A 26,699-nucleotide genomic window follows, 5' to 3' on the forward strand; every position below is an offset into this window, starting at 1 on the left:
CCCTGCCCCTCTTTTCTTTCTGCCAACTTCAAATTTTTACATATCCGCAAAGTTTGCTTAAGGATTTCTTGCCGTTTCAACGTTTATTTCAAGTTCTCCACCAATTTCAAGTTTTTCTCATTATTCAAGCCCCCCCCCCCCCCCCCCCCCTCCTCCCCTCCACCCCCTTTCTTGTGTGTGAATATCTTTTTTTTTTCTCTCCCTCGTCGGAATTGAACCAACCTCGTAATCTAAAAACTGCCAACTTTGCAGCTCGGCAAAAAAAAAAAAAAAAAAAAATTCTCTCGACTTTTGACACACGGTTTAGGGTAAAAAAAAAAAATCCTTTAAGAATAGTTAGTCCAGGACTTTTGAGAGACAAGAAAACATCAAAAGGACATTTCCAGGCCATCACTGGACACCACGCTTGAAGCCAAGCACCAAGAAATCACGGATCGATATTCGATAATTAATATCTAAGTGGTCAGTGGATGGTAATCTTGATGTTATTACAAGACGACTTAGGCAAACGAGGAAAGCTTTTCACAGTCCTTGCTCTCCGTGTCCTGTTACAGACAACGCAGCAACTCGTCCTTAGTTTCCTCGTCGATTAATCTTGTCCATTGTTCCCATTGTGAAGAGGGTGGAAACTCTCCCGGACTCCATGCTCCGAATTCCCCAATTCTGAACATCGGAATCCAGACGAGTCCTCGTTCGCAGGATGAGATGAACATAGCGGGATAAGAGGGGGGCGGGGGGGGGGGGGGGGGGGGGGGAAGAGATGGAAAAAAAAATTCAATGGCGAGTTAAAGGAGCATCAGATCACGTGTAATACCGAATCCAACGAATCTTGGTGCTATATTTTATTTAACCATCGTATATTTAAAGATTCGAGTAAAGTCCCAAGGAGATTTCTTCCCTGTGCAAAAAGTTAATCGCAAAAGATTTTCGCGAGCATAGTAAAACCCGTAACGCGTCAGGAGGGTGAAAGATCGGTTACGAATGACTGGAGCTCAAGTCGAAACTATATATATATATATATACGTTGAAAGAACCGGGGAAAGATCAGTTTCCCGGTTCCTAAAGAGGGTTGGAAAGGAATCGGCGTGCGAATTCTTCACGATTAAAGAGGATCGATATATTATCAGTCTCTCTAGCCTCAATGACATTTCAAATTCCCTGACATTTCCCCGATTTTTCAGACGAAAGTAAATATTTTCAGGACTCGTTTCAGCCAAGTCATTTTTTTTTCATAGAAATTAGTTGAAAGATTAGACATGAAATGTTTTCATTGTAAGTTCGAGTAATCCGATTTTTATTCGAATTCGATTTTGCTTCAACTCGATTACCGAATGTAACAATAAGCACTAAAATTTCTAGAAACTAACGAGAGAAAAGGTCTAGCAATCCGCAATACCATTGATCCTTTACCCTTTTTTTTTTTTTAAATCTGCCATCCTTTTTCCACCCTTTCTTTTCTATAACGGTATTAGATTACCTCGACTTGTTGGTTTTTTTTTTCTTTCTTTCTTTCTTTTTCAGGGCGATAATCGACGAACTATAAAAGAGAAAATCCTCGATCACAAACGTAGTTTTCGACCGGTTATTCGGACTTCTTTTATGGATTTGTATTTTTCAAACACCAATCAATACTCTGCCACTGTCGTTTGATTTTTACAACATTAATTTATTCAGTTGCAGATTTTTTAAGTTTTCAGCTTTCATCGGTTTCGTCAAAAAATTGGTTGATTCAGTCGAAATCGTAACGCGAATTCATTCCCACACAAAATAAATGTCTGTAACAGAAAAATTCTCAAATCGACTGAGTAATCTGAGAATTTAAAAAGCTTCATCATTCGCTTACTAAAAATTATTTAACTTCATTAATATAACGAAAAATGTCTTCATTTTGCGAAACCTTGGCTTGACTTCAACTAAATTTTCTACGACATGTTAAATGCATTTATCTCGTGATTTTTGGATGTTTCGAGAAATTAAAAAAATTACAGGAATTAAGAAAATTTATATAAAAAGCTATACAGCGAACGACGTAATCAAGTGCGTGGCCTTTTGACGTGATTAAAATATAATAACGTCCGCAAGGTAATAACCAAACTTGTACGTGTGTTTATTATTTTTCCGAGTTAAATTGATAGGCTCGCGTCACGTGATAGGATCGTTAAAAAGCGTTTTTGTAGCCGCGTAAATTGGGCGCAGCATAAACCCGATTCAAGGTATAAAACCGGTCGAAATATACGGTGACGTTGAATTCTCCTCTTGCTTTTCCTTTAGGTACTCAGGAATTCTCGACAAGGAATTCCCGGAAATTATCCAATTTTCGACAAATTTTCAAAACTATTAAAAAAAAAAAAAAAATTACAAAATTGTCAATTAAATGAAAAATAAGATGACACTTATTAATAATAATCGTCAAAAAAGTTATTATTTATACAGTTATCTTGTTTCAATAAAAATTTTAATTACTTGCACAAGTTTCCAGCAAACCTAACTGAAATTAAACTTTTGAGAATTTTTCCCATAAAACATCGATTAACTTGAAATTTTGAATATATATCTTGGAAAATACATTGTCTATGGAAGTACGTAGGATTTTTTTTTTTTTATACATACATATAGCGTAGTTCATTTGATTTTAACAATTATCTGACAATTTTTTAGGCAAGTTCTTCACTTTCCACTTTAGAATTGCGCCATTTGGCCAAAAATCAATACATCGGAAAAATCCTACGTACTTCTATAGCAATTATTATATATACCTAATGAAAAAAATTCATTGGCTCATTATGTTTAAAAAAAATTACAGAAACTGTTAGTCCGGACCCGGAAAAAAAGGAGACGTCGTCGGAAAAACGCTGCACAACCTCAATTTTGAAATAAATCGCTTCAAAAAAATTATTGTAACCAGTCACTGATATGAATAATAAAATCACGTTTCTGTTATCTCGATTAATTTTGTAGTATTTCTGAAAAAAAAATCCCCAAAAAGACAATTTTTTTCCAGATAATCCTCGCTCCGAAAAGTGATCGAGACCAAAAACCCTGACGACGTTAAGATATTAAATCGTCAAAAATTCTCCCGACGTAGGTCCGACGGTTATAATCAAAGTAGAAAATGTATTTCAACAGTGCAGAGCAGCAGCAGCAGCAGCAGCAGCAGCAGTCCTCCCCTCGTTCTCTTCTCTTCTAATGGGGCGTTTCGGTCCAGCAGCGAGGCAATTGGTCACCATCCCCATCCAGAATTACATATCAGAGCCTTCAACCCCGTTGCCACCCTCTGGCCGTTATATTCTCGAAAACAGTTGGGGTGTGCAGAGAGTCAGTAATTGGCAGACTGTCTACCAGATAGCGTGGATGTCGCGATGATCGAGGGAGGCTTAAGACGGCATTAACGTGCGATTCTTCAAAATAAGTGATAAGAAATTTTCTCTTTATCGAGCCTGATCGGAGAGCGCCGACGCGACGTTGAAACGCTCGGATTTTATTTGCTCGTAACTTCGGACGATTGAAATTATATCCAACAAATTGTTTTTTTTTTTTATCTAATTCAATTCCGAAAATATTACGAATGAATGAGCTGCTAATTTACTTTTAATTTCACCAGAAACACAGAACTCTGATCTACTGATGTCAGGATAGCTAATCTCAGATTGTTCGCTCTCTTTGCTCGAGTGGTGAGTATAACGATTTTTTGTTGAAAACTGCAGAGTAATTACGTCCAGACGTGGTTGATCATTTTTTTTTTTTTTTCTTTCTCTTTTTCTTTTTTCTTCTCTTCTTCGCGGAGACAAATTTATACAAATTGCCTCAGAAACGACGAAGAAAACAAAAAAGGTAAAAGAAAAATACGGTACGCAAAAAATAATCGTATGACTTGAAAGACAAATTTTTATACGAAACACCCTTCGGTTAAGGAAAACGTGGGTCGAATTTTTTTTCTATTTTTTTTCTGGTCACGTTTTTCACCGAATAGAATGTTATAAAAAAAAAAAAAAAAAAAAAAAAAACATAAAATAACTTTGAGATGGTCGGGATTTAACACTGGTCATATTGGCGTGGAATACCCCATACGTATACCTAGATTCGTGAAAGAATTCAGAAATGACTGACGTTAATGACGTCGTTTATTCTTAAAAACTGTTTGGATCGTTGAAAGGATCGCGGGCGGGGGTGGTTTTGAATGAACCCCATAGAACGGACGTAGATGAATAAACGCTTTGAGATAAAGGGTGGAAGGGAGAAGAATAGTGACAAGGAGGAGAGACGAAGAGACTGAGGCAGAAGCTTGAAGCTTGAAGCTTCGTTATAAATGATGAATTATGATTTTCAACCCCCTTGTTATATAAAGCAAATGCGATACTATAACGCAAGAAAGAAGCCCGAGGCAAAGTACAGACGAGGACAGATGCAGGATTAAGGATTACGTTCAACATTGGATCTCGTGAAAGAAAAAGAAATTCCAGAAAGTAAACGCATTGAAAATATCAAACATTCATTCGCCTAACCGATGAGAAGCTAGAAGAAAAAATCCTTCTATAAACGCTGTTAAAAATCCATTCGCTGCCGGAAGTGGGGCCGAAATAATTTTCAAAATCCAGTAGGTAATGAAAATAATTTAATTACTCATAAAAAGAAGTTCTAATATTGAACTTTTTACCGGTAACACGGGTCAGCAACAACAAAAAAAAAAAAAGAAAAAACAAAACCAAAAAAAAATTCCATAGCGTCAGATTTTTTCCTTCAACTTTTTGGGTTTTTGTACTTTCATTGAGAGTAAAACTCTCATTCTTGATTCTAAAGTTTTTGACAGTTTTTTTTTTTTTTTTATATACATTTCAGAGCCTGCCGTGCGTTGTTAAAAAGGAAAATGGAGAAGCTGAAACCAGAGCTCGAAGATTACGGTTTCAACTCGGAATTCATTTTCTGGCTCTACACAGCCTACGCCATCCTCTACTTTCTCGTTTTACTTTACGATTATTTTTTATGGAGGATTAAATTTCACGTATCAAGGTTCCACGCGGTGAACCCGTCGCTACGCCGATCAATGCTCAGCCTTGTTATTAGACAGTGAATGTAAAAACTCGTCTAATGTAAATTAAAAGTCAAACGTGAAATGAAAAACTTACCTTTTAGTCAAATGAAAAAACTCTTTTGTTACGAGTAGCTTTTTTCTTTTAACCATAAAGAAATGATTAAAAGTTATACGGAAATATAATTTTTCAAATATATACGGAAAAGGCAATAAGTATGAAAAAAGGATTATAAACGAGATCGGTATGCGAAGGGGAAGTGAAAGACAAACGGAAACGTTGAGGAAGAATCCCTTAAGGATCTACCGGCACTGTGCATTCTCAACCAAAAGTCAATCTCGTCGACAATATTGAATACTTTGTGATAAGATGAGAATAGAAAAAAAAATCAACGACAGTAAAAACGATAAGAAAATTAAATTTGAATAATAATAATATGAATAATAATAATAATGCCCACAAGTTATTAATAATCAATTGTTTTAACAAAATATTCTACATCAAATTTTTGGTGAACGGTTTTTTTTACAATGAGTTCGTTGCTTTTTCTCAATACACATGAATTTTTTCAGAATTTTCTCAATATTTTGAAATATCCGTTTTCGAAAATTGGTAAAGGTTTTATTTTTGAAACTATTATATCAACAATGAGTATTCACAAAATGATTGTTAACAAACCTCATTTCTGGTCTTATTTTTTATCCGAAAGATCAGCGTTAAAATATTGATATAGAAGAAGAATTTGACCGATACGAATTCGACCTGACAGTCGATGATCGAATTCGATGATATTAAATACGCATAAAGCGTGGTGAAACGAGATTACGAATCATAAGTGATCCGACCATGAAACATGGTTCAAAGTAAACAAAGATAACGATCAGTCCAATCAGCAATCCGTTCTCCCCCCTTGACGCTGAATTTTGTCGAGTCGAAAGTTCATTTATCACAAGATTCTTGAAAGAAAAAACACTATATAATGCATCTGTGATGAATCGTGAATATAAAAATCTGATGAATCTGAAAATATAAGCAATAGTAAACCGTAAAGCTTAGTCAGTGTAACACACCAAGAGAGACTAGCAATACACTTCAAGAATGTATCCACCGCTAAAGTCGCTATTTCTCATCACCATTCTGATGGTTTGGTACCCGGCCAAAGCAGTTCTCGATCAAACGTGTGAGTGAATATTATTGATTTAAAAAAAACTTGGGTAAAACATAAAGAAATAAACGCAAGTGTCACTTTCAGCCACAGACTACTCCCCACGCATGGACAACACCATTGCTTATAAGGTTCACACGGAATTGCGTACATGGAATGAAGCGGCTGAAGTATGCAGAGACGAAGGAGGTCGTCTGGCGATAATTGACAGCTACGAAAAAGTTGGAGTCATTGGAAAAATGAAACCGTTTAACGCCTACGTCTGGGTTGGCGTGTCGCGATCGGACCCTGATCATCCTTGGATCATGGCTCACGATGGTAAGTTTTCGATGACTATTCATCCTAACTCGCTTCGGAATATTTGAGGATTCCTGATTCTAAATCCCGTTCATCAGGTTCGTCGATGACCAACATTCCATGGGCACCAACGAAACCTTCGGGTCCGTTCAACTGCCTTACCGTCCGAGGATGCAACCGAGGATTGAGCAACGAGGATTGCAACGAGCGAAAAGGATTCGTTTGCGAAAAGTCGTTGACGGATTGATTCAAGTTGAGACAAGCTGGATGGAGTAGTTGGAAGCAAATGGAAGCCAATGTTGAGCTGCGTTTTTTGATAAGATAGTGGCACTGAATCTTGACACGTGCAACGAAATTTCACGAGGATGAAGTTAGTGATGTTGCTCTTGAACGATTGGTGTTCAGGAAAAATCGTTACTTCGCACACCTTCGCCAATGTCCGAAAAGCGGGTGAAGTTTCACGTGTCAAGTTTTGTGGTGGATGAAAATTAACTACGTTCTGTGCAATTACGAATACCTGCGCACCTGCATAACTTCTCGTAGAATATTTTTAATCTTTGAGAATAAATGAAATTTTGCCTCTCTATATGTAACGATTTTTAATTTTATTTCCACACAATTTCTTACAATCTTGACGTTAATTACAATTATAATTGTGGAAAAATTTACTGCATGATAAAGCGTACAATTTGGGTAAAAATAATATAATCGCTCTTGCGTATCTCGGGTCAAAGGCGACGGTATCGGTACGCGACGTAATAAGAGTTCGGAAAGTGCGCATCTTCAACAGAATTATCAATTTTGTTTATCTCCAGCGTTGAAATATGAAACTATCGTTGAAACTATTACGAAAACTTAGATTAGACCTAATCACCCGATGATTTTTGTATTGGATTTCGATTTATACCTCTTACCCGAAACATTCTCCTGATACTTTCTACATCTTAATCATAATTTTCGACCAGTTTGAACGAGATGCGCGACTGCCGCCATACTTTTAACGAACGAATATATAAACATATGTTAGACTCTCGATCTAAACCGAGGTTTTTATCTGGATAGCTGAGGGTGAGCGATACTGGGAGAATAACGTCTGAACGATATTCAGAGATTGATCGAAGAAATGCAAAATAATATATTTTACGCACACACTAACAACTGACATAAGCAACTAACATATAAATTCAAGGAGCAAGGTCACTACTTTATACCACTCGTAATTCAGACACTGACATAGCGGCATCTATGAGCATGATCTCTAACACATAGTAAATGCTGCGTAGCTGGAGATTGAAACGACGTGAAGAACCAAAATCCAAAACCTCTGACCGAATCTATAAAACTGTATCTAATTTTTCAAATACATCAACGCGGTGTTGGCGTATTTGCACGAGAAAAAAGTCTAATATGTATGTTGTTTAAGTTGTTTTATTCGTTAGCAACAAGACAAATACGTATATATTATAGTACACGTGTAAGTATAACTATATCTCGAGAGTCAAGAGGTCAACGAAGCTATCAAACTCGGGTTTAAATAACGCGAGCAAGTCTCCGTTCGTCATTGAATACGACGAGAGCGATCGCTTGGAAGTGTAAAAATGGCAGCGATACCAGTCTCCATTTTACTGCAGATACAGCTTCTGTTGACCGCCCCGAATCCAGGCTCTAAACACTTCGCTAGTTAGTGAGAAAGACTCGCGTTACTTTGGTGAAATATAATTAACAAGCAATACGTATTTGTCGTAAAGAAATATTCATAGGTGTAACATTAGACCGTATCAAAAAAATTGACTATTTTTTTTTTTTTTTGAAAAATATACTGAAAATATTGTTCAGGATACCGAAAAAGGCGCCTGTTAAAATGGGAGCTCTTAATTTTAATTTTAAGATGTGCCTCATCGCGATTTTCTACTTTCCATAAGAATAACATGGCAAAAATGGTTCTTACTCCTTGGGATTTTTATAACTAGGTAACGAGGCGTCGTACAGAAAATTCATAAACATGTTTTTGTAGGAAATTGAACGTTATACAAAAAAGGTCTCTTGTCATTTTACGATAAATCTACTCCTTTCAAAAGTTATTTGAGGTCAAACATCAGCAAAGGACCTCAAACAACTTTTGAAAGAATAGATTTATCGTAAAATGACAAGAGACCTTTTTTGTATAACGTTCAATTTCCTACAAAAACATGTTTATGAATTTTCTGTACGACGCGTCGTTATCTAGTTATAAAAATCCCAAGGAGCAAGAACCATTTTTGCCATGTTATTCTTATGGAAAGTAGAAAATCGCGATGAGGCACATCTTAAAATTAAAATTAAGAGCTCCCATTTTAACAGGCGCCTTTTTTCGGTATCCTGAACAATATTTTCAGTATATTTTTCCAAAAAAAAAAAAAAAATAGTCAATTTTTTTGATACAGTCTAGTGTAACATTCTTTAATCCACAGATGTAACGGTTGGCAATCAGTCAGAACAAATCGAGTCAACGTTACGCTCCTTTTACGTTCAGCAAGTATCACTTCCCACGGGCTACGTAGCTCATCCCGAAATCAGCTCTGCCTTCAAAGTTCACGACGAAATCGCCACATTTCCAGAAGCTGAAAGTCGTTGCAGAGCGGAGGGCGGTCACTTGGCGACGATAGACTCAGATATAAAATTAGGATATGTGTGGCTCATGAAACAGAAGGCAGGAAAAATGTACGTGGGGATTTTTCAGAATAATGGAAGCAACTGGGTCAGCGTTGAAACCGGTGAGTCTTTATTTGAACGAACTCTTTTGTCCACGCGGATGCAAAGCATTGTATAGATTTTTTTCTCTGGTCGTACAGGATTACCCGTTAACGTGCCATGGGGACCAAGTGAGCCGACCGGACCCGGTACATGTGTTATGGTGAAACCTAATGCAGCCGCATTGGGAAACTATGAATGTTACGAACAAAACATGTTCGTATGCGAGCTTCCGATCCATCAGCAAAACTTAACTGGAAAGAATTGAAATGCGAATTCTCAAGAATTTTCAATGAAACGTTCGTATAACGTTAATATCGTAGTTGAATAACATTATCGTGTAGTAAGAATAAAAAAATTTCCTACAAAGAAATCGTTTGTATTGTTAGTTAAACTTGTGTGTGTGTGTGTGTTTTTTTTCTACCCATGTAAGCAATTGCAAACTCTTTTTTACCTGCAGATCCGACTTCTCATTTGATTTTTCATCCAAACAATTAATATTGAATCGTAACTTGAGACTACGGCTGTGTGAGCGGAGTACCAATCTTCGAAGAGTATAGTTTGGGATAATGATATTACATTCATGTATTGCTCATAAATCAGCCAAATGAAGACTCTTTACGTAAAGAAGACAAATCTCTTTGATCCCCCAGAAAAAGGTGAACCGATAAGAGTAAAAATTACTTTTCCTCTTGCCTCTTATTGTGCCAGTCCTGCATGCCACTTATTTGAAAAATCTAGAGTCAGCTAGAACCGAACTAGTATCAGATCGACACCATTTATCATCCACATCAAACATGGCCTGAGATTTCCTAATCAATGCAGACACTCGATAAACATTGAAACATCAAGAGCTCGTAACGCTCATGTAAATAGTAAAACATTTGTCAATTATAAACACTATACAGTACAACGCGGTAGATTGTAAATTCTGTGAAAACCTAAGCAAGTACAGGAACTCGTATTCGAGGTGGAAATACTTCACATCCAATTACTTCTGCCCAAAAACAATAACGCGACAAAACAGTAATCGAAATGCAGAAATTTTGAAAATGTTGACTCCCTACCTTTTTGTCGATACGCCAAAAGGGGAGAGACTGTAGATAGAACTTCTGCATCCGGTGATTCTCCGCGATTCTTTACAAACTGCCAATCCTCGCGCAGCTTTTTCAATTTTTCCTAAAGAAGAAAAAAGAAAAATTGGTCATCATTTCCATTAATAAAATTACCCGCTAAACGTCACACAATTCATCTTGAAATGTACTTAGTAGTCCACATGTAATTAAAATATTACGTAAGATAATCATAAGATTGAAGAAAATTTTCCTCAGATTCGTACAAAGGATCGACTCACTTGTAATTCAACGGATATCGGCTGCCTGGCTGACTCGCATTCCTTTTCCAAGTTTGTGTAGTTTTCTATAACATCTTTAACTTCCATTTCACGATCGACCACGCTATCCTGAAGATCAAAAAGACAAATCTAGATCTATAAATCTGGCAGCAGTAATAAGGACTACTCGCATCAAATTTTCTAAGCACGTTGAAAACATTTCGATCAAATGCCAACCACGTAACAAATCTCGACTTACCATAATATTGTCGATAAATCTGGTACGTTCTTGTTGGGGAAGTTCTCGAGAAATATTTAATCTCGTTCGCGTTTCCATCACCCATGCCATCACTGTGTCTAAACTATTCATGTACTTTTTCAAAGATGTCAATTTGCTCTCAACGTATTCACGATGAGCCGAAAGACTCGAGCTCGCCTATAAACAAAAAAAAGTAAGAATGTAGTTACTGCTACAAAACGACTTGTCGCTGTAAGATTGAAGAAAACAAAAACAAAAACAATTTGCTCTGTACTATTGTTAAACAAATCAATTCATCGATACCTGATCCATGTCGAAAATGATGTTTCTGTAAACATCTTCGTTTCGGGGATTATTTTGCTGGTTGACGAGAGTCTCCATTCCTCGCCTGCGCGAAGCAAGTTCCTCTGATCTTGCCTGAAAGAAATTAAACAGATTCCGTAAAATTATGAAATTAGTCATTAATATGTGTTAATAATAATAAAAAAAAAAGGATCCATGACTAGATCCTACAAACGCGACAAAAAGTAGTTGTACAACTAGTTAAATCTAGTGTTATACATAGAAGGTCGATTACACTTACAAAATAAAAAACATTGCCACACGAATCAAATAATTTCTTACTGTTATTATTAAACGTAATAAAAACTTGCTCAATCCTGTAACTGTCGAGGTCGGTGTATGGATTTCGTTTTATCTACTTTTACAAGAGACATCTATTAATATTTTACATATAATGGATAAAAAATTCTCACCAGGAAAATATCTATTTTTAGTGATACCCCACGGCAGTGAGAAATATCTACATTCCCTGCTTTCTTTATATACGCATGTACATATGTGTACGATGCTAGTAATATATATATAGACCACAAAAAGAGATGTGCCCTTTACTTCTCTAACAAGTAGCTAACGTTTGGCATAGAAAAACAGTAGGCAAAGAAATGAACATGTTATCACTAACGATATCAAAGGCGGCATATCGATAATGAGAAAAAATCAGATTGAGTAGAGATACGGTAAGCATTAGAATAAAAATGTCATTGGTAACAGAAGAGACGATGTATAAGAATGACGGTCTTACTCATTTTAGGGGTTTCCTGCGTACTGACCGGTTGGCAAAGATATTACAAATTGTGTAACGAAATTCATGATGTATACAATATAATGAGCGGCAAAACGTAAACCTAAACTGGACAAAAATACAAGTAGAAAGTTATTTCTGTCTTGGCAAGCCAACTACGAGAGTCAGGAAATGCAGTGATATAATTAGAATTCAGTTTAACTCAGCTTTAATCAGGCTACAATAAACCCCCACAATTACTCGTTTAAGTGGAACAAGAAGATTGAACAAAAGAGTTTTAGAAAATCGAATCGTTTTATATTGTTTGTACTTTTATACAGAATCACGTAATAATATATCTGATCGGTTCTATTACCGTTTGAGACGTAGTGTAAGTCCAAGAAATTTTTTTATCATTGTACTGAGAAGAAAAACTCGCAAAGAAGTAAATGCATTCGTAGAATTTACTGTGCGCAAAAGCTGAAGAAATAACAATCTGTTATTCAACTAACCTTAATCAGCGAAAGCCTTATGGACAGCGACGTGTCGTCTGATGGATTTGCCGAGGAAGTCAGGAGTGAGTTGACTTGATCGATTACGTGATGAACGGCGTCCAAACTTTTGTCGCCTGGCGCAGTTTTCCTTTCCATCGAGAGAATCCTTAAAGTATATTCACATTTTAGGATCATTGATCGACTAACTTATGGTATTAATACGATAATCCTAGTATAATAAATAAAAGTAAAATAACTGAAAGGGAAAATGATATAATATCAATAACTTCTCAACTTTCAACAATCGATACACTGACTTGTACATGTTTGTTTAATATTATCCAGACACCGATCATTACTCCGAGAGAGACAAGCCGCTACTGAAATAGCCTAATACTGTCATCCCACATATACCTAACACAAACTTTGACAATCCCCACATGTGAAAGCTGCTGGCTGTTCTCTCACTATTTTGTACCAGCGAAAAGTAACGCAAAAGGTTGAAGATGAATTTTTAGTAATCGACGATAAGATGACATGTTTGAGAAATAATAAAATTCTAATAACGCTAACTCTATAAAGGCTAGTGAAAATAAAAGACCAGACATTAACTTACTTTTCCTTTCGTGTTTTCAATTCGGTACATAAATTTTGCCATCGAATTATAAGATTGTCAACCATCATTTGCAGGTCCTTTGCTTCCTCTGGAGAAGATCGACTGATAATTTCTTTACTAGATGCAGTGACAGTGTTGATGGTGTGCTGTCTTCTAGATACCTCTTGTTCCAGTTCCGGGACCTTGGTTTTAGCAGCTTTTGAATGCCCTGTAGCGTTCAGTTTGTTGAGCAAATCCTCCGCCATGTCCAACCAGTCAGAAAATGTCCGACAAGTATTGTGCAGACTTTTCCAATTCTCCGTACATCTTGACCAAGTATTGTACCTGATTGAATACTTCTGGTTAACGTTCGACCATTCGTCCTTAAGTTTCTCAACCAAACGCACAATCTGATCGGCTTGTTCGTTTCTCAAACGTCTTACAACGTCGAAACTTAGATTTTCCACCTCTTCGACACTTGATTTCAAGATGCTTAAAGCGTTTCTTATTTTGTTCAAATATTCTTCTTGATTTATATACGATTCGTAGTCTTTTCCATTCAGTGGCGGCGAGTTGAGCGATCTTGACACAGTCGATATCTCTTCTCGCAACTTATTTGTCTTCGTCACGAAATCAGGCTTACTTATGCTCTCGGTATCCTGTTTCTAAAGCACATGAAACATCGTTAGCAATGTGAACAATCCAAGCGTATTCTTTACTGGAATAAAGTCTTGAAATATATATCTGAAAACGCAGAGTTAATTGAACATATTTTACTTACAATTTCCACTTTTTTCTCAGCAACAAGCTTATCCTTGTCTTTGCTGCCGCTAAATCTCTTGAATTGTGAACTAACTTCTTGCCATTTGCTGTTTATGGTGTATCGAGTCGTTTCCGAATGCCCAACGTTCGACTTCTTAAGGTCGTTACCCAGTTCATTGAGTTTTTGTATCTGTTCCTGTTTAATCTCAAACTCTTCTGTGAACAATTCGAGTTGTCCTTCGTAATTATTGGCTTGTTCCAGTTTGCGTGGAACGTCGTTGAACCATTCGTTGAATTCGACGATCAAAGCGTTGTACTGCCTCAGAGATTCCTCGGCTTTTTGGGCCTGCGTGCGCCTCGCCTCCGTTTCAGACATTACCTGATGCCATTTGCTCCTCAGTTTATCCTGGTGCTCCGTTTTTATCTTTTCAGCCCTGGATGGATCCGTCATATGTACAGTCATGACCAAACCGTCTCCCTTGCTTATCAAACTTGCAGCATCTGGTGCGAGGCAGCTAACTTCTCCTTTGATGACCTGGTCGATATTCAGATTTTATAGTGAGAAACATTGATTGATCGTTTATGCGACAAAAAACATTTTTAATGATCTAATTCGACAAACCTCGAGACGCTTTGCTGGATCCTTTTCATGAGTCACTCCTCCGATGGTCATTAACATAACGTCCATTCTTCGTAGCATCCTTTGCGCCGCTTGTTCAAACTCTAAAATATCTCTTTCGAAATTGGTTCTAGATTGACCAGTCGGACTTCGAGGAGATCTAGATTCGCCGCTGAACTTTGACGGGACTTTCCGTACCGGGGAGCGAGATAGCTTCTCGGTTTTAATCTAAGGAAAGTGGAAAATCGGGGTAAAATTTAAGAATCCGTAGAACTCGCGTCACGTTATTTCCTACCTGGCTTACAGATATTTCGACACATACATTGTTTTAATGAAAGTTACATTAGCTGTGTGAATGCATCGTTAGCTGCGTAACAATTATTGTTAATATAAGTAGAGCACGAAACTAACGCAAACGATCATCCTAAAGCCATTACCTTAGCCAAGAGGTGTTCAACATGCTCTCCTAAAGTTGAATCCTCTCCGTCGGAACTCGAGCTACTAACGTCGATTTCGGTATCGTCGGAAAATATTAATGCGTCATCGGTTTCTTTGTCGCTTCCGTAAAAACTGTCGCAATCCTCTAAAATGTCGTCCGAAGATAAGCGTCTAGCTATTTTTGGTATTGGCGATTTTCTGTACTGTTTCACAAATCCGGGACTGAAGCTTCCAACGATTTGATACGTATCTGAAAACTCTACTTGTTTCTTAGCGCTCAAAGGCTTTTGAACTTTTTTACGTGCTCCGTTATTGTTCAAACTGCTCTGATCCAAAGTGGAACCGACTGGTGTGGGTTTATCATCGAGTATCAAATACTCTGCGATGCTCTCAGGATCCTTCAAAGCGGTTGAACTGCTTTTTTCAACGACATTAACGGGGCTTTCAATTTTCAAGTTACCAACACCAGATCCATATGCCAAAGGCGGTGGAGACGTGTTCATCACTTGTTTAGCAAATCTCTGCCCAGGTATCGCATAACGTGGTGATTTGAGGGCCTCGTCCAACAGTTGCGACAGATCTGCAGTTTCGTCTTCGATATCTAATTTAAGGCTGAGTTTTTTCACCGACTTTCCTGATCCTTCGCCAGAGGATCGTCGTTTCTTCAATATTGGAATGAGCTCCTTTTTCTTCATCACAGAATTGTCCGGACCGATATCGCCAGATTCCTTGGTCCAATTCTCATTCCCTTCTGTGTCTGTATCCACAGACTCGGGCTCTGTCTCTGCATCTTCTAATATTTCAACGCGTTCGACAACCTGAGGCATCTGTTCAACGCTGACATTGGCGCTGGGGAGAACGACATGGTCTTCGGGCGAAGCTACGGACTTGACAATTTCCATTTCTCGTACTTCGACGATGCGGAAAGAGTTAGACTGCGCTTTACTGAATTTAATAGGCCTAGAATCGCTGGCAGTTAAACTGTTGGTCGAAACTTGTGAGAAAAGCTTGCTATTTTTCGATAGAAAAAATTCCTCCTCATCCACAACTGCTGGTATCACCTCTCTATCGTGTGATAATACATGCGAATCGTCGTCTCGACAAACTTCACGAGGCTGAGAAGTTTGCACAACGTCCGGAATGGAACTCATGTCTAATCGTCTTCTAACAGTTTTGCTAATGTCGATAATTCTGCTCTCAACTTTATCTGCTTTTGCGCTCGACTTCCTGCTGCGAAGAGGTATGTCTATCGGAGAACTCTCGGGCGTTTTGACGACGGTCTTTCGATTGTCTTCAAAGGCAGGGTTTAGATAGCCGATACCGTAAATAGATTGGTCCTGGTCAATGTCTGGTTGAACTTGTGAATTTGCGTCTTGTTTTAGTAGCACTACTGAATTAGTAAGCTCCAAATTGTCTCTCCCCTTATCATCGGCTCTCTTATTATAAACCAACAAATGATCTGTACTTTTTTGGATCCAGCCCTGTGGAAAATATTATGCTTAGGGAGTACAACTTGAAGAGAACTTGATCGTTTAAGCGTCGTTTAAAGGTGAGATAGCGTGTTAATGATACGATGATATTAAGCCAGTCCATACACAATGCGAGCGATGCGGAATACTTCACTGCGATAATCGTGTGAGTAATATTTCTCGACAATCCATCACCATATAGTGCGTTAATTATTCTCCGTGTATGCAATATACGTATATTAATATATTCTGCTATATTGTGGCCTGTACGTTCTCTGAACCTCCTTGCGATAAGCACATAAATTCTCATATTCAGGGGAGAGACGACACAGTGTTTGAAATTGTTCTTTTTTTTTTTCTATTTCTATTTTGCCGAGATACAGTTGTGCAGAAGAATAAAACTCTCAATTCTCATTCATTTGTCCATCCACCAGAACTTTTGTGTCAATACAGTATATATGTTCATGTATGTATGTATATTTCGTTCGTTTATAGTTGTGCACCAATGTGGATACATTATTTACGCGGACTGTAATATATTTGTGCAACGCCAAATAAGACCGGCACCATAGAATAAGCATATGGAACACCTCTTGGACAATACCGTTGAAATTTATATACCTATATATAGTATTGTGAGCCTAATTTACATTTCACATTCTATACCCTGGATAAAAGTCCGACCTTGAATTTTTACATTATGACGTTGTTAAAACAATAGTTATCATTCTTATTATTTTTATTATTATTATTGATTAATATTGTACAGGCTAAGATTACTTAGTTACGAAGAAATGCTTTTTCCTCTCACAAGTATATCGTAAAGTTTCATGCACTATGTATCTAAATAAGTATGTGTTTCAAAAAATACCATCAAAATTAATTGATTGCTGATTATTTTTCACGTTTTTTTCAAATTCATTCACGCGTCATTACATGGATAACAGACTAAAAGCTATTTTCCAAATCAATGTATACAGCAATTGAATTAGATGTGAAATATGTAGAACAGTAATAAAGGGGGTGATTTTAAATGAAATGAAAACAACTAGTACATTGAGACCTTGAAATAAAAGACACCAAATGTTAAAGTGTGAAAAGCAAAACATAAGCAATGAATGATAAGCAATGATCGTAACCGATTTAAAGTTTTTACTGTAAAAGAGGAAAGATCTGCGTGTGTTGTGATAATACGACGCTGTGAAAAATACAATTCCATTCGTCAAAATAAATAGCGAAATAGTAATTTGACTCACCTGTATTCTGTTGCAAATTTCTTCCCATTTTTCGCAAACCTTGGCAACCTTTGGATAGAACGAGCAATGCTGCAGCTGCATTACCTTAGGCTTTGTTTCGATCATCTCGCTCTGTATGGCCTGTCGATGAAATTTTTATTTAATTTTTGTAGCCACGTATTTAGCATAATCATAACGTTATGATATTATTCTGAAAAATTTATCTACAAATAAATATGGTGAAAAAAAAAAATACCTTGCAGTGTTCAAAGTGCTTTTCGCTCAACTGATCCGCCGGCACGGCATCCAACTGATTTAGTTTCTCTTCCGTCTGTCTCAGCCAGGCATTTATCTCATCGACGCTCGGTTCCTCCTAACAAAAGTGACGCAAGTATCTGAGTTTGAAATGTTTGGTACTTGAGAGGAAAGAAAACAATCATTCGAACAAAAAACTTCGTTGTTTGTATCGGGTTGAATTTTTCTTTCGAATCTACTCAAATATTACATTCACTGACAAGTTTATTATTTAAAAAAAATTACCTCAGATCCGCTACAGAGTCGAAGTCTTCGCTCGGTGTTAGATAATCTCGTTGTAACCTCTGTAACTCTGTCTCTAAGCTGTTCTAAGTACATGGGATCGCACAGTTTTGAAAACTCGTCCTGTGATCTGAACAATTTGTCCCTCACCAAGTTCAACCTCGGAATAACTTCGGTTAGTGTTTCCTGTTGCCAAAAATCAAAAGCCAAATATGCAAGATTGTCCCACTGCCTAAAAATCGACTCTCTCTTTCCCAGATACTTTCGTTCGATCATGATTGAAACCGTGTCAGAAACTTGGAAGTCAAAATTAATAACAGGAGAGGTAAGAAAGGAGAAAGTGAAAATTTATTGAAATAATACAAGAAATCAAGATAAAAATAAAAATAAAAATAAAACACTCACCGTAACGTATATCGCATTAACAGGCAATTCAGGCATGTTCTTTTGTGTATCCAATTCCTTGTTTATACTCTCAATAGACATGTTGATGTAGGTCATGTGCTTGAATATATCACGAGATAATTCCAGGGCAGATTCTAATGTCGACTTTGATTCCGTTATTTGCAATCCGAGCTGAAGCGACAAAAGTAACCATAATCGCTACCAGTTCTTAACCCAATCGTAAGGTCTGAATAATCGTGAATGCACAAGGGTCTTACCTTATTGTACAATTCTTTAAGCGTGTCGATTCGTTTAGAGAATTTTCCTGGCTCTTGTACGATTCTATCTTCGACAAGCTTTCTTCCAGTGACGATAATGTTTTCAATTTCGCCTTTTATTTCGCTAAGAGTTTGATAGAATCGCTGAAAAATCCCATTAAAGTATAATTTTTGATACATGAGATAGGCAACGAAATTAAATCAGACTTGCTAGTAATAAGATATTTTGCTACACTCACCAAACAATGCTTTAGCTGTCCCTCTATCGCTTCCGGATCTTCAGATGCTAATTCAAGCAAACAAGTTGCTTCTTCAATGCCTCTGAGTTCCCTCAAAGCACGAGATAATCTTGGTTCGAGGTTTTGAGGGCAGCAAAAACGTTGGAATTTAGCGTTCACTTCTCCAAATTTCCCTTCAATCAATTGCATTTGCTCTTGGAGTCGGGCGGCTGCCTCGTGTTTTCCATTTGCCTTGTAAGATTCTACCTGCGACTCCATTTCGTGCAACGTAACTTTTTGATTCTCCAACTCTTCGAATAATTTCTGCACGACACAAATTCCAATTAGCCAACTCGAGAAAAATTATAAACATAAATGTTGATCAACAGTGATATGTAAAAATTTGCTGATATAATCTTACTATGTATTATTAAACTTTCTGATGCACACAGTTAGAATTAAACCAACATTTTCTTCGTTTGGTTCTGATGACAGGTAATGAAATTATGTGTTAAAAACGACTGTATGTACATAAATAACAATGAAAGGTAAAAACAGACCTGAATTTCGTGCGGCAAATCATCTGCAGTCAGATCACAATCAAGACGTGCAGTTAGTACGGAGTCTACTTGCGTTAGCGAGTGTTGGAGCGCAATAATACGACCTTCTGACTCTTGAGCTTGCCTCACCGATCCTTCCAAGAGTTGCGCCCGTTCCCCTGCCTACCCAACAACAATACACTCTATCCATCTGGCTATATTTTACACATTGCAAGAGCTTCTACGAGTCCCAAAATCATTTCGATTCAAAAGTTATACTCCGCAAGGTATTAATTATTGGTGTTGCAAGTGGTTAAACAAATATTACGAGCTGACATTAAAATAGACTGTTTGACACACTCTGATGAGAGAGTAATTTTCAGATTGTGTGAATATATAATTATTTCTTTAAACAATGTGTTATGCACAGTTACTGAAAACGGCCAAATTATCGTTCGTAAACAAACAACCGTAAAAGCATGAATTACAGCGAATTTAACACAAATCTTCCAAGCATTAATCACTGAGGCACATGCTTATACAATTACAATGTTCGCATGTATGAATATTGTGTTACTTATCGAATATTAGTCACGTTTAAAAGATGAGAATTAAAAAAAGAACTACTTTTTAATCTGCTCACCCTCTTACTGAGATTTTCCCAACGGTTCAACAAAGCTTCGACATCGGTCTTTACCGATTTAGTCATGATATCGTTGTCGATAAGTTGCTTGCCTATATCTTGCACCTTAGCAAAACGTGACTCGGGACGGTTACGAATGTAATTTTCCAAATCCTGAAAAAGAAATTTATAAGCAATACCATTTAAACAATATGAATGGGTAAAAAAATTTCAAAATATCGATAACATTCTAATGATTAACGTACGTCAAGTTCCTCTGAAATTTCTTCGGCGTCAGCTGCACTTTTTGTTGACTTTTTAAGTCTCTTGTCGAGTTTGTCAAGCCAGTCACTTTCTTGAGCAACCAGAGCTCTGAATTCGCCGTATTCGTGACTCGCATTTTGCAGCTGTCGATATCTTTCGTAAATGCGATCAGTAACGTCCGTCCACCTCGCGTTTAAGTGAGTGAACCGTCTTCCCAGTTCTTGTACAGAAGATCCCTCGGAACTCAGCAACTTGTCGTTGCCCATCTCGTTGATATTTCTAAACTCCTCGACTCGCCTGTCCACTTTGTCTTTTAATATTTGATAGCAGCCACGAGCTTGAAATAATTCAACAGATGAAGTGATTTTTTCTTTGGCAGGAATTTCCTGCTGCAAGTTGGATAACCACTTCGTGAAATCCTCGATTCCATTTATAATCTGAAAAAATTAAAGAGAGTATACGAATGACGTCTAATCTGATTGTAAGCGTTGAATTCTTCGATACCTTATTCTACAAATTTTGATTTACTCGAAGTTGCTGCTTAATTGGTAATTACCTTGTCGTTTTTCTGTAGAGCATTCTGGAATTTGTCACCCTGATGTTTAACGCCGTCTACGATGGCGTGCCACTTTTGAGAAAGAGTTTCCAATCTGCTGTTAAGAACATTTGCAAACTTTGGTTCAGAGTTCTCAAGCAACTTGTTGGCACAAGTTTGTATGCGCTCAATCCTGGGCTTATTTTTGCTTATGTCATCCGAGAGGGCCCGAATTTGTTCCAATTTGAATTCCGTTGTTTCCACATCATTAACGAGAGCATCTTCCGAAGCTTCTTCCAAATACTTGGAAGATTTCTCTAACCATTCTCCGAAGCTGTTAAATTCACTGTTAAACTCTGTCAATGATTCGATATCTAAACAGAAAACCTTGTTTAAAGAAAACCTTCTTTGAAAATAATTCCACAATTGTTAATTATTTTCCGCTCTTCTAATCAGCAGCAATGAATATTTAAATACCTTTCAGTAATTTTTGCTGTCGTTCTTCAAGTATTATCGGAATATCACTCCATTTAGTGTTGAGATCTTGCAATTCTTCCTTTAGTCTTTGGCTGCTCGGATCGTCGGTAATTTTTGCAATTAAATCCTGCCCTGTCAAATTTACATATTCAAAGTTGGCTCGTTGCGCAGCCAAAGAGTCCTGCAGTTCCTTAAACTTTTTCAGCTGATTCTCCATCGACTTGTCGTCAGAAACTACAGCATGCTCCAAAAGCAAAACACCTTCGACAGAGTTAATGAAGGATAGGAGACTGTTTACTGTTTCTGTATATTTCTTAGGTGGTTTTTTGTCAGCCTGGTTTGTCAACTCGGTCAGACGATCGGATAATCTATAAAAATAGCGATCAAAAATTAATTATTGGTACGTCAAAGAAATTGACGAGCAACTAACCTTTTCGAAAGATCGTCCCAAGCAGTTTCAAACGTCTTTGCGTCTGCGTCTGCCGTATTTGCTTCGCTGCCAGGGCCTTGATTCTCGCTCAAAGTTTTTGCCTTGGTTTTCAACTTATTAATACGATCCTCGTGCGACTTCATAGACTTAAGTTTTACCTAAATAGAGAAGTATTTGATTTTTTTTAGAAGGAAAATCAGACTTCTTAGCATATGATTCGGAGCTACAGAACCCGAAGCGTTGATAAAATGCTAGAAGGTGATGAGGTTTGATTCTAAAGTAAATCTCACCCTGTAACTTTCGATTTGATTATTTCCCTGATGGCCTTTGAACCATTTGGAATATCCGTCAAGAATTAATTGTAAGCTAGCTAATTCGGTATTGAATTGTTTCAGATCCATTAGATAATCGATTCTCTTTTTGATATCTTGAAGCCTATTAGTCGTTGCCTTCCACCTCTCCTGTACGCTTTTGATTTTTTGTTCATCATCTTCGGTTTGCTCATTCGTCTGTTTAGTTTCCTCTAAAAGTTGACTTCCTAAGTGTAAGACTTTGGTGAATTCAATCTCGTGAGAACTCAAGTCGGCCAGACTGTCCTCGTAAACGATTTTCTTTTCCTCTACGCTCAGCTCGTCAAAAACGCCCTCCGAACGGCCTGTTTCTAAATCGACGTAATCCAACCACTTGTACAAATTCAACAGAGCAGCGTCGAACTCGTGTCGAGTGGCGCTACCAAGACGACGTTTTTTCGAATCGCTGTGAGAAGTCTGCAAACGAGAAGAAAACGGATAGAAAACCAAAAAAAATCGTGCTATAAATTATCAAAAATCTCTATATTGATTCGGAAAATTTTTCAGACTCTCTTTTTACTCACAGAAGTTGCGATGTCTTCCCTGTACGCTATCGTCGTTACAGTTTCAGTCATCCATTCATTTCCGGTGACCGTAGTCGTAGTTTCTTGCGCAGGTTTCAGTTCAAATTCAAATCCAGAACTCGATATCTAAGGGACCATGAAATTACACTCAATTATTGACAAGCTGCAGCAACTCGAAATTGAAGAAGTTTAAATAAAATTTAAAATCAGTGCTTACCCTTTGCCCCTGAACTTCCATAATTTGAACAACAGCGTCCCACCTGTCCTGAAGATTCTCAATTTTCTCCAAAATATTTGTGCTTTCGGGTGAAGATCCCTGCTCGTCCAATTCTTGAACAACGACTTGTAAAGATGTGAGTTTTTTCTGCTGATCGTCCATTTCAATTTTCAGAAGCTGCAACTTCTTTATTCGATCCAAAATTTCTCCCATTTCCGAGGCAGGATTCGCCTCCATCTGTTTCAGGGTAATTTCTCGCTCGTTCAGCCAAGCCAAGAGTCTTTTATACTCGTCGGTCAAATCGCCCCAACGAGACGAGAGCAACTGTAATTTTTGATTCCTCTCTTCTATCCACTGGCAAATATGTGTCCACCTTTCACCCAACGCCGTCAACTGATCCTCCATCTGCGCGTAAACAGTCTCCGAACTGTCTTCGTCCACGACAACGACAATCTTGCTCAAACCGTCGACGACACTTTGCTGCTGCTGAATATCCTTTCTCAGTTCCTTCAACTGATTCATCTGCTCGTCAAGAGCCAACTGGTTAAGTTCAGAAGCGGACATCCGAGATATTCTATCCTCCGTTTCGGTCAGCCAACGTCTCAAAGAATCCAGCTGCCTTTGCTGCATTTCCATCAGAACCTGACGAGATAAAAGTTGAACTTAAACATCGCTCGTCATTCAAAAATGCAAAATGATGTAAAGACTATTATTGAAATACCTCATGGATTCTCGACTGTCGTTCCATTGCGTGTGTCCTTAAACCTTCCCACCTTGAATTCAGCAGCTGCATTTGAACTCTGACCTCGTCCTCCTCGTCCTTGTGAAGACCGCCGTCAGCTAGAAGCCTAGCGCCTTCTTCAAGAACGGCACCAACTCCGTCCTGATGACCAGATAACTCCATAAGGAAAGATTCGTGCTCGTGAAACTGTTGTTTCAAAATATCCAAGGTAGGTCCAGGCTCCGGTGCGTGACTCAACTTATCTTCAGCCTCCAACAACCACGTCAGAACTTCCTCCAAAGCAACCTGATAGCCGCCAAGTTCAACCGACACATTTGTCGCGAGACTCATTGGTCGAGATATCGGCATACCGAGATTTGCAAATGACAAAGAACTCTGGAGAAAACATAAACGTTTGATTATTACAGAGAAAAAAATCTACTTTTCAAATTTTCAGTACCAAGTAACAATCGTAATTCAACTACATGGAAAAAAAAATCACCTCTGCACCGGGCGTTGTTGCTGGACTGGAATCACTCGCTACAGAAACATCTAAATCACCGACATCCTCGCCGGAGTGAGGAAGAGATTGAAAGAGACACATGACGTACATCATAATAGACTTTTTGTCCGGTACTGAGGTATTTACATCTGTAATTGAAAAGGGAAAAGAAAAGAAAACGATGTATAAATCAGCAGGTTCTCTGTGTTGACGGAAAGTTGACACAACGATAAATCGAACTTACCCTCGGGATCTAAAAGCCGTTCGATTCCAAGATGTTCTTGAGCGAGTTTGAAAGCATGATCGAGCCTCGCGTTTGGATGTTTTCGTGAAACATTGTTAAAGTCAAAGAGATGAGGCTTCCATCTGTGAAGAAGAGCGTTGAAGGCCAATCCATCCGACCAAGAGGTGGTGAAATTTTTTATATCAACTCCCGTATAATTCTATAATGAAATCAGAGTTGACCGGGGGATTAAGAAAATTTGAATACAACTAATTAGGTATGAAATTGAGACAAGTACCTGCGAATTTTGACGACACCAAGCGAGCAGAGTTTTTTCCAAATTCGTTTGCTGCAGTTCCGACATAAGATCTTTGAGGTGATAATGTACCTGAAGAGAAACAACAAACAAAAAGATCCAGTCATGAATAAAGTCTAGTTTCGAACTTGAATTTCATCTCAGAATAATGAAAATTCATGAAAAATCTATTCATTAATATGTGCATGTACGTTGTACATACATATCTCAATAAATTCTGGTCTAGTTTCAGTATTACTAAAAATTACAATTAATCCTTTCGCAGTTCTTGTTCTGCGGAAGAAGACTTGATCTCCGACGTGACTGAAAATATTGAATACTGGCGAGGATGAACATCGGGATGTAACAGTCGATAATCTGATTGTTGTAGGATATTTTTTTGGAATTGGCGAGAAAGTGACAAAACGGACAGGATATTTGATAGATTTTTCCTACAACTAGACTGTACCAAAACAAAAACGTTCAAATATCAATAATCAATGATCCTCCGATCATACAAATTTCAAATAATTAAACCGCAGTCTCGTCTCACCTGCCAATGAAGTATGATGCTCCATACAAGTCCGAGAGTCAGTTTGGGATTACCGTCGACGATATCGTTGCTGCTGATATTGACCAGTTTGACCTGCAAGAAAAAGAATACGTCAAATAAGAAGAAGTTTAAAGTCATCGACTATCAAAGTGTCAAATCTCGTCTTTGCGCAATATTCCCAAAAATTGAAGCAAACGTTCATTTTTATACTCACATTGTTTTGCTCCAAAATTTGCAACGCCTTGTTAACGTTGTTGAGGTGATGGACACGCATACGTCCCCGTTCTCTTTTCTGCAATCAAGATACGAATTGAAAGTACAATATATATATATATATATCAATAAATTATGAAAATAATGTACAAATTGCAAGAAATTACGTGTCTAAAAACATGTACGTACTCGAATTTCATAATATTGCACACAAATTGAACGAATATCAGTCTTGTGAAATATATTATAGAATTTTATATTACATTGGAATTGAAAATGATAAAGTAAACTTATCGCGGTGCGTATAATATTTGAAAAAGGCGAGAAGATATAAAAAAAGTAGCTTTCAATATTATATTACATCTCGAATTGTTAATTTATAACGTATTAAAAAAGATCAAGAAATTAGCAATTTTCTATCGATTGAATACATTTAAATATTTTCCATAATAACGAATTAACGATTATACTAACGTATGACTTTGTCGTGAGAACTTCAAGGAGTGATAAAAGCCGATTTCCGTCCCTCAGATCGACAAATAAATCTGACACAGGTTCGTGATGATTCTGAAAAAGAATATAAGTGCATAAATGCATAATTGCATTAATCGTAAATGAATTCTTCTCCACTGTTCGATACTATATTTATATCTATCAAGATTTAAATATCAACGCATAAAAGATTGAAACTGATTGTAAAATTGTTTGTTGAAATGCAAAAGAAAATAAAAACAAAAAAAAGAAGAATATTCGCATTAAGAATAAAAAGAACAACCGCATCACTAAAACAAACTGTAATAAAAATCACCTTGAGAAGCTGTGAGTTTATCCATTTGGCAAAGGTTTTCTTTTGCACATCTTCCCGTTCGTCTGAAATGAGAAGAAAAATAAAAGATTACACAATAAAATATAGAAAAGAAATAGAAGAAAAAAAAAAAAATCAACCCCAACCTAATCCATTACCGATTGATGGTGTAGAAATATTTTTATTTCTTTTTTCTCTAACGATCGCACGAATTCGGCAAGTAATGCCGGTAAAACTTTATCTTTACTTCATCCTCCTCCAGTCAATATATCTCGAATGTAAAAGGAAAAAATAAAAATCAAATTGCATCATATATCCTATCTAGTAACATATATATATATATACATATATGCATACATGAGGCAGACGACATATTAGAGTCATGATTTTTAATGTTGTTCCACCTTTAAAAAAAAAAAAACAAAAAAAAAAAAACTACTGGATTTTTTCAGATTTTTTGAAAATCATATCATTCTGAAAATAAATTTTCTCTGCGAGAATGCTATGCCGGCGTATCTCTTTTAAA

General features: G+C 37.3%; 3 protein-coding genes across 4 annotated transcripts in view; 2 read left to right on the forward strand and 1 right to left on the reverse strand.

The window, feature by feature from the left end:
- LOC124414771 overlaps positions 1-16,850 on the forward strand; it is a 73,863-nt gene extending 57,013 nt beyond the window's left edge. The window contains exon 2 of the mRNA XM_046895838.1: positions 16,747-16,850. Coding sequence (XP_046751794.1) covers positions 16,747-16,823 — 77 coding nt within the window. The 3' untranslated portion in view covers positions 16,824-16,850. The remainder of the gene's footprint in view (positions 1-16,746) is intronic.
- Positions 1-26,699, reverse strand: part of LOC124414741 (dystrophin, isoforms A/C/F/G/H) — a 303,596-nt gene that overhangs the window by 254,897 nt on the left and 22,000 nt on the right. For both annotated transcript variants that reach the window (XM_046895783.1, XM_046895785.1), the window contains exons 2-33: positions 26,177-26,238; positions 25,843-25,935; positions 25,370-25,447; positions 25,156-25,248; positions 24,606-24,695; positions 24,329-24,527; positions 24,085-24,233; positions 23,583-23,978; positions 22,862-23,503; positions 22,645-22,770; positions 22,061-22,537; positions 21,771-21,928; positions 21,341-21,708; positions 20,885-21,237; positions 20,331-20,765; positions 20,086-20,238; positions 19,464-19,625; positions 18,925-19,227; positions 18,686-18,829; positions 18,429-18,599; positions 18,027-18,209; positions 17,743-17,859; positions 17,508-17,627; positions 14,782-16,263; positions 14,348-14,572; positions 13,745-14,260; positions 12,985-13,622; positions 12,387-12,534; positions 11,115-11,228; positions 10,812-10,988; positions 10,574-10,681; positions 10,287-10,398 (exon numbers count right to left, since the gene is read on the reverse strand). In XM_046895783.1, the coding sequence (XP_046751739.1) occupies positions 10,287-10,398; positions 10,574-10,681; positions 10,812-10,988; positions 11,115-11,228; positions 12,387-12,534; positions 12,985-13,622; positions 13,745-14,260; positions 14,348-14,572; positions 14,782-16,263; positions 17,508-17,627; positions 17,743-17,859; positions 18,027-18,209; positions 18,429-18,599; positions 18,686-18,829; positions 18,925-19,227; positions 19,464-19,625; positions 20,086-20,238; positions 20,331-20,765; positions 20,885-21,237; positions 21,341-21,708; positions 21,771-21,928; positions 22,061-22,537; positions 22,645-22,770; positions 22,862-23,503; positions 23,583-23,978; positions 24,085-24,233; positions 24,329-24,527; positions 24,606-24,695; positions 25,156-25,248; positions 25,370-25,447; positions 25,843-25,935; positions 26,177-26,238 (8,592 nt within the window). The remainder of the gene's footprint in view (positions 1-10,286; positions 10,399-10,573; positions 10,682-10,811; positions 10,989-11,114; positions 11,229-12,386; positions 12,535-12,984; positions 13,623-13,744; positions 14,261-14,347; positions 14,573-14,781; positions 16,264-17,507; positions 17,628-17,742; positions 17,860-18,026; positions 18,210-18,428; positions 18,600-18,685; positions 18,830-18,924; positions 19,228-19,463; positions 19,626-20,085; positions 20,239-20,330; positions 20,766-20,884; positions 21,238-21,340; positions 21,709-21,770; positions 21,929-22,060; positions 22,538-22,644; positions 22,771-22,861; positions 23,504-23,582; positions 23,979-24,084; positions 24,234-24,328; positions 24,528-24,605; positions 24,696-25,155; positions 25,249-25,369; positions 25,448-25,842; positions 25,936-26,176; positions 26,239-26,699) is intronic.
- LOC124414768 (CD209 antigen-like protein A) lies at positions 6,055-7,077 on the forward strand. Its single transcript, XM_046895835.1, has 3 exons — positions 6,055-6,207; positions 6,280-6,510; positions 6,588-7,077. Exons 1-3 carry the CDS (start codon positions 6,126-6,128, stop codon positions 6,734-6,736), a joined length of 462 nt encoding a protein of 153 aa, XP_046751791.1. The 5' UTR covers positions 6,055-6,125; the 3' UTR covers positions 6,737-7,077.

This window comes from Diprion similis, chromosome 14, assembly GCF_021155765.1.
Source record: "Diprion similis isolate iyDipSimi1 chromosome 14, iyDipSimi1.1, whole genome shotgun sequence".
In the NCBI taxonomy this organism is placed as follows: Eukaryota; Metazoa; Arthropoda; class Insecta; order Hymenoptera; family Diprionidae; genus Diprion; species Diprion similis.

Excerpts from the sequence above, each read along its gene's own strand:
- LOC124414768 (XM_046895835.1), top strand. The coding sequence starts at position 6,126 with ATGTATCCACCGCTAAAGTCGCTATTTCTCATCACCATTCTGATGGTT. Across the intron at positions 6,208-6,279 it reads AGCAGTTCTCGATCAAACGT|CCACAGACTACTCCCCACGC; the intron begins GTGAGTGAATAT and ends TGTCACTTTCAG. Across the intron at positions 6,511-6,587 it reads TTGGATCATGGCTCACGATG|GTTCGTCGATGACCAACATT; the intron begins GTAAGTTTTCGA and ends CCCGTTCATCAG.